The 8,170-nt window shown below is 24.7% G+C and overlaps 1 protein-coding gene across 1 annotated transcript in view; it reads left to right on the top strand.

Annotated features, from left to right (window-relative positions):
• LOC105368757 (protein abrupt) overlaps nucleotides 1-7,960 on the top strand; it is a 31,977-nt gene extending 24,017 nt beyond the window's left edge. The window contains exon 6 of the mRNA XM_011507867.1: nucleotides 7,920-7,960. Within this exon, the coding sequence (XP_011506169.1) occupies nucleotides 7,920-7,939 (20 nt within the window). The 3' untranslated portion in view covers nucleotides 7,940-7,960. The remainder of the gene's footprint in view (nucleotides 1-7,919) is intronic.
• Nucleotides 7,961-8,170: the final 210 nt, after the last annotated feature.

An 8,170-nucleotide genomic window follows, 5' to 3' on the forward strand; every position in this document is an offset into this window, starting at 1 on the left:
AGAACCGACCTGCGTCGTCACATGCGCTTGAAACATAACATGCAGTGGCAAAAGACCATTCAAAGGCATAGGAATCCGAAAAAGGAGTTGAGCTCTTAAGTGAACGTTAATGCCGGTGCATTCGACATTGGTGTACGTGCGATGACGAGCTGAAATCTTTGCGCGATTATGCTACTACGACGCAACATCATCGGCGTATCAATGCAGGTATAAAATTCATGAGTGGGCTGCTTGTATGCTGATGTCGCGAGTACCACGGGAGGAGCGAGCACCCCGTGCGTGGTACTCGTCTACCCGTGTATTATGCCAGTCTCGAGACGGTGGTGCTTCGGGCGTCGACATTTATTTTAATGTTCGGGCGGAGGGAGGCGCCGGGCACTTTTCGTTTGACTTGCGCATCCGCCCCCTCCCCCGATATCTTGTGTCGCGCACAAATGCGTAATCTAGTCTTGTGCTTGTAGCGGCGGTGCCGAAGATGTAAGTACAATTAATACTGATCGAAATATTACGCCTACGCGTCGGTTATTTCCAAATAGACTTTGCCAATAAATTTCTATTTATTTTTCATACGAGACGCAAGTGTTGCAATAAATAGCAATTGCTCTTAAACGCGATAGCATCAATTCGTTAAGGACCCTGGAGCGGCAATTTTGATCAGATTATTATAGACCTGTGACATTGAAGTAGGATTATTGCTAATTTCCTACCCTAGTCATCAATAGCGTGTACATATATGATTTGCGTAATTTGCTAATAACACATATACGCGAGCGAGCGCGCGCACATTTATATTATTTTTTAATCAACTGTCTTGAATTTTGAGTAAACAATTATTACCTGGTAATATCATTTACGATGGGAATGCAACTTATATAATGAGATAAATAATTAATTTTCATATTATCTAGATGCACTCAAACTTAATTACTTGATTAACAACTTTCATTATAAAAAAAAAAAAAAAAAAAACGAAAAGAACATTCTATAATTGCGTACATAGGCGCGCGCACGGAGTACTTATATGCTTAAATACATGTTTATTTGTTAAGGTTTAAATTGTGATTACATTTTCTTTAATGAAATTGAAGAAATTAGTACAATAATTACGTAATCTTCTATGTCAAATTAAGATAAAAATTTACATTTTATACGAAACTTCATTATTATTATACTTTTTAATTTGTTTACCATTGAAAAAGTCCATGTACGATAATGCAATTTTTTTCTCTTACCATTCTCCCTTACCTAACCCTATTTACAAATTTACAAATTTACATAAATATTTAATTTTACATGAAAAACAAAACAAAAAAAACTAGAATATCACTGGAAAATATGTTCATAAAAATCTATAGATATACTTGGGCCCTAACATTTATAATTTTATCCGACAGATGTATGAAGATTATTGGCATTTAAGTGATATTTATGCAACACTGCTAAGTAATTTATCAAATATTACGTAAAAATTATAGTCACTATTGATAAAATATTTTAATTTATTTATACGAAATTCGTATTCACTAAATGTTCATATCAGCAATTTTAGAATATATTTCTAATTTATTAACGCATTTATTTTTATAATTATTGTTTTATATATTTATAATGCTAACATTAACAAGCGAGCACTGTATGAATTTTTTAATCATTATAGCCGATTTTTGACGAACATAACAATACAATTGTAATATATTTTGATAATCGTCGAAAATAAGACGGCGAAAATAAGATTCGCGATGCAAATAATAAAACGGTTTAGGAAAAAGCTCAAGTAATATGGATAACTTAAATAATAAATGATATTTCTTGACTAACAATTCATACTTTTTAAAGCACTTTATGTAATTGAGAAAATAGATTTTTTTTTTTTTTTTTTTTTTTTTTTTTTTTTTTATTATTGCAAACTTTTCTTACTAATGATAAGATGTCCGTCCTAAAGATACTTATTGTCGAAACGCTTGCACCACGAATATCATTGTTATAATACTTCACCTCATTCCATCCGACGTCACACATAGAAAATGACAACGATGATATGATATAATGGTAGACATTTTATATTATATACACAAGATGATAAAAGTATAAATAGTGTACATAATGCTTCTGATTTTAGTTGCAATTCAAGTTTTTTTTTTTTTTTTTTTTTTTTTTTTTTTTTTTTTTTTTTTTTTTTTTTTTTTTTTTTTTTATTAAAAAAGAATTTATAATTTCATTTTTTTAAAATGCATTCTTGACAAGCGGAAAAAAATGACAAACAGAATTAAATAAATTTATATCAGTACTTACTTATCTACATTTATTTATTATATATAGCACAAAGACAAATATTTTATTTGAAAAAGAAAAAAATAATAATGAAAATTCAAATTCAATTTTATTAATAATGTAAAAGACATTTTATTTCAACATTGGTAAAATGAAATAAATTAATAATGATTAATAACACTGTCGCTATAAATGCAAAAGTGAGATTATCTCTTTTCCCTTAACCCCGATGAATAAAACTTGAATTATTAATTAAATTTTTATACATTTTTTTTTTTAAATATTTATTTCGATAATGATTATATTATGAATGCTCATATAGGGTTAATAATTATTTTGTAATGTATTTTTAATTGAAAATTAACAATTATATCTGTTATTTAATAATCGCGTATTAATTGGTTCTTGAATAAAATTTAAAAACAAAAAAAAAACAAAAACAAAACAAAAGACTTGTAATTGCTATGAGTAGTTAACTAAGTGAATGGCTAGTTCAATTCATTTAAAAGTCTTTTAATTAGAACTTGCACCTAATATTTACATAAATTTCAATCACTTTTAAAAGTGTAATATCCAATTTTGTGTAATCGTATATAATTCCATTACGAATGATAAGTATACAAAAATTTACAATAAAGTATTTTATAATAGATTTGAGTTATTAATAATTTAGCATAGATAATGGTAAAGTGAATATTCGGCGATTACGCATCCATTCATTCATAGTATTAACAAAAGCATTTAAAAATCGTATTCAGAATATTTATTTGATGTGTGTGTGTGTGCGTGTGTGCGTGCGTGTGTGCGTGTGTGTGTGTGCATGAGTTTTATGTATCAATTTACACATATTGGTATTCTAGAAAATTAATAATTTAAAATTCTGATATTGCTGAAATAGTAAACATTTAAAATTCATTTTTTCTTTTCTATGAAAATACATTATTAGAATAGCTCTCATTGACACACTAAACAAATAATATTATTAATTACAGTCTATAAAAGAAGAAGCGGTGAATTTTATTAAATAACATATTGGTAATCCATGTACTAATATGATATTATCCAAGTTAATGTTCAACAGTCCAAAATTTCAACATTAGTATGAAAAAAGTTATACGAATAAAAAATATTTCTCTATAATAAATTGTAATTATATCAAGTTTGTAATGAAAATGTTAAATCTTCATTCATAAATAAATTAGGCAGTAATTATATTCATCAATTCTACTATTACATTATTAAAACAAATATTTTAATGTTAATATATATGAAAATGAATAGATCGTTAACAATAATTTTTATTTTATAAATAAATCGTGCGGATCGTATATTATGAGGAGCATCAAGTTAAAATGAAATATAGCACAACTTTATTTATTTATTATTATTAATTATAATTCGTAAAGTTATTAAACCAACGGATATAATAGTAATAAGATAATTTATCAATGTTCAAGAAATCGAGGACAATTTTATTTTATTTTTTTACAAAACGAATAATTATTCATTATATTATTAGATTAAGTATACGAGAGAGAGAGAGAGAGAGAGAGAGAGAGAGAGAGAGAGAGAGAAAGAGTACACGTAATAGAAAAAAATATTACCATTTAGATATGAAATCTAGAAGTGCCCAGTATTTGCTATAGATTTAGGAAGTACAATAAAATATGGAAAATGTATGTACAATGTATACAAATTATAAGCATATCTCGTGTATGTGTTGTCATGAAAAATGTGTCTGTATACGTCATTTTAATATATATTGATTAAATGTACGGTATGTTTGAATTATATATTTTGTCGCTTTCTATTTTGACAAAACAAACAATCGCAATAATCATGTATTATTAATTTTCTTTTAAATTTGCAAAGTCTGCTCTAAATAATTATATTGATATACGGACAAATTAGAGACAGTTTATTCTGACTGATTTTCAAATTCTTATTCTTTCTTTATATGCTATTTATAAAGTATGCAAATATGAACATTAACAAGTAATATAATATTGTAATATAGGAAGCGTATTGTTTTTCATATTATACTGGTTATCAATTAAAGCAAATTTTAACGTTCAAAATAATATATCTAATGAAATAGAGTCATTATTTTACGAAGAAAAATTAAATAATAACATATAGTCATAATATAGTAAATTTTACCTCACACATATGTGCATAGAGAGCTCTGATTGCTTTAATATGTGAAATCATACCTTAATTTTACGTGACAATTATTACGTAATCATATGTAAAAGTACCGATGACGTTTTCTGAATTATTTCATCTATTATAAGATCATTATTGGTCCCTATATATAATTCTTATAATTAATAAACATTGATTGATATGATCCTATTTTTGTATTCCTTTATTAATTTATAACATTTTCATAACCTTATAAACATCAACAATAATGCGATTATTATGAATTAGTTCCGATTATAAGTAATATAGTGTTGGTAACACATGGAAAAAAATGTGGTACAATACACTTAATAAGTAATAATTGCTCGGATAATTTTATTGCATTAATTCTGTTTACAACATGTTTTCAATACAATAATAATGATATTTTTTATTTCAATATATAGTAGCAAAAATTTGCATAAAATATTATCAATAATAAAAAAAAAAAAATTAATATCGAGTTATCATCGATATTATTCCAAACATTGTATCACTAAATGTTTAATACATAAAAAGAAACTACAATGAATACGTGTTATTTTTTTTTTCTTTCTTTTTTTTCTTTTGCTTTTTTATTAAATCGAAGTTTATTAACATTATTAACATTCAATTTAGAAGAAGTATATGTACAAAACACTTAAAATTAATTTATAATCATTGTTAAGGTAAGCAATATAATGGTAGAAATTTTTCTTTACTTATAGTTTACATTGATTTAGAAAATACGTCGACTGTTATTATTTTTTATTCAATTAAACTAATTATATTTTCTTAGTTTAAACGGCATAACTCAATTTTGTTATTTACTAGATCTATCATCGCCTGATGCTTTCTATTATAAAATATATGTATCGCATACTAAATGTTTATTATTAAGTATTTTTTATTTGTGATTGATTACTATTAAAATAAAGTAGCAAATTGTATAATTTTTAATTATATCATAAAATAAATTTTTTTCGTGTACTTAAATTAATGTATGTATTGTTTATAAAGTGTGTAATAAAGTTCAAATGTAAATGAATGAATTCATTTAACAATACAATATTATTATTTTCTTTCAATTGACAATAGCTTATTTAGAATTCTATTAAATAAAAATGTTATTTTTATATAAATTCAAATCGTACTTTATTATAATATTTTATAATTCTCCATTTATTAAAATGATAAATTTGTTTAAGCAAGAGTATATAAAGAAGTAAGTAATGTAATAAAGCAGTTTTTGGGTAATGAATAATGTAAAATAAAATATTATGAAGATAGCGATAATAGAAATGAAGAAAGTACATACGCGTACGTATATATATCGAGTCTCTGCACTGGACTCGACAGTAAGAAGTATCATAGATTAATTCTTCTTCATACCAAACCAAAGGACGAAGAATTTTTCTTTGAGTCCTGTTCATCCTACCACAGCACTACATGGCAGTGTAATCGTCTAGTGGTCGTCGTCTACTACTTGTCAACTTATCGATACCACTGGCCCTTTCCCAATCAGTGCATAGACACGTCCAATCGATCATACAATACTGATAAACGAATCGAACAGAATATTAAACCAAATTATCTTCAGGTTTTGTATGAACTCGATTAAACACGAGATGATTTAATCGGATATATTGAAATGATTCAATAATAATTTGATAGCCACTCTTGTTATTATTCTACATGACATTCCTTATACTTTGTACTTTTAATAAATGCGATAAGAATAAAATATTTTTTTATACATTTTTAGCAGTCGTTTATAGATTCGCGTTTCACAATTAATGATGGATATAATAAACATTACCAACTGTAGATTTCAATACAAAATTGAGTCTATGCAAATAATACAGAACGTTATATTATATAAAAACATTCGATTGTAATTTCAAAAAATTGTTAACCTAATTTTTTTCGTTTAATACAAAAAATATTTTTTATATTCATCAATACAACAATACTATTAATAATGTATTTAAAAATTAATATTTATATATATGTACTTCAAAGTAGTATGATTATGTATATTGTATATAATTGTACAATTTAAAGAACATACGTAAGTGCTTTTATATAAAAACAATCGATTTCTCTTTAAAACGTATTTTAATATTATGAATATTAGAAGAATAATAATATAATAATAGCTTGCTGGCGAAAAAATAAATACTACAACGAAATTTGCAAACATTCCTATACTGAGATTCTAACCTACGATTTCCAGATGTCGAACAGCACCGAATATTTATAATAAAATAACAATAACGTAAACTTCTACTAGAACTTAATCATTAATAAATGCTAAAGATTTATTTATTATTTTTATTCTATTGTAAGATGTAAGAGATTGATTAAACGTAAGTTGAATTAAAAAAAAACATATATTTTGTAATATTATCAGCTAAACGATATATGAAAAAAAAAAAAAAAAAAAAAAATCAAATCTTCATGTACTTCACAATTCAATTAATATAATTTTATTTTTTATTTATAATAATTACACATTTTTAATAATGTGAAATGAAGCAAATATAATCATATATTATATGTTATGCCGTGCATTATATTATCAATTTATTATATAATTAATTTAAACGTCAATAGGCAAACTGACTTTAATACGAGTATGTTTTATAACATTAAAGATCTAAGAAACTTAATCAACTTATATATCGAGCGATTTATCTTAGGAACTAAATTATTTATATTTTATAGATAAATATCTTTAATTTTGAACATGCATTTAGGCATGTTAAGATAAAGACGTAATATTTTGTTGAAAAAAATAACATACTACATAAATATTATTGTTTCATCCATCTTTATTTATAGTTTCAGATAGAAATTTTAATGCTTAAATATTCAATTGAAAAACATTTAGTGGTGGATAGATGTTGCAGTGCAAGAAGTTCACAAGCAATGACAATCATCAATATTTGCATATCACGTATAATTTCAAATATTTATAATTATTGTACATTTAGAATAGAAGGAATACAAGATTATGTATAAGATAGTTAAAATATTACTTGGATTAATAAATATGTTAGTAATTTTATTTCATCTCATATTTATTACTGATACGGCATTGATAATATTTTAGATTACTGCAAATCATTTCATATGATATTTGTTTCAAAACTGAAATGAAATACCTTTAACGGGTAATAATAATTACAATATGAAACTAATTTTTCTACCCTTTCTAATTTACAATTTTCCTTAATCAAATGTATTCTATAAAATCTAAAAATTAATATGTATTAATTGTCTATAATATTAAGAATTGTGTATTTAATATAATTATGTATTACGAATAAAAGAGAATTGATGAATTTAATCGATTTAATGACAATGATATTTGAAAATAAATATCAATTCATAAATGAATCGAAATTTGATTATGTATTTTATTTCCTATGATATTAATTAATATGCAAAATGCTAATATTTTTTATTTATATATATTTCAGAAGAGCTGAATAGATGGTAGTAGGCGCATGACGTACACATGAATAAATTAAAAAATTATTATCGCTTAATTTCATATTTTATTCGCAACAATGTATACCTAATATTTATTTATAAATCAATTAAACATTATTATTAAAAATTGTAGAAAATAATTTTAATAAATAATAGTATGCACCTCAATTTTAAAGGATTTGAAAGATGTCTGTCTGTTTCAAAAAAGATCGTATATCTTTAGAGTGCCAGTTTCGAT

Source organism: Ceratosolen solmsi, unplaced genomic scaffold (genome assembly GCF_000503995.2).
Source record: "Ceratosolen solmsi marchali unplaced genomic scaffold, CerSol_1.0 scaffold1, whole genome shotgun sequence".
Classification (NCBI taxonomy): domain Eukaryota; kingdom Metazoa; phylum Arthropoda; class Insecta; order Hymenoptera; family Agaonidae; genus Ceratosolen; species Ceratosolen solmsi.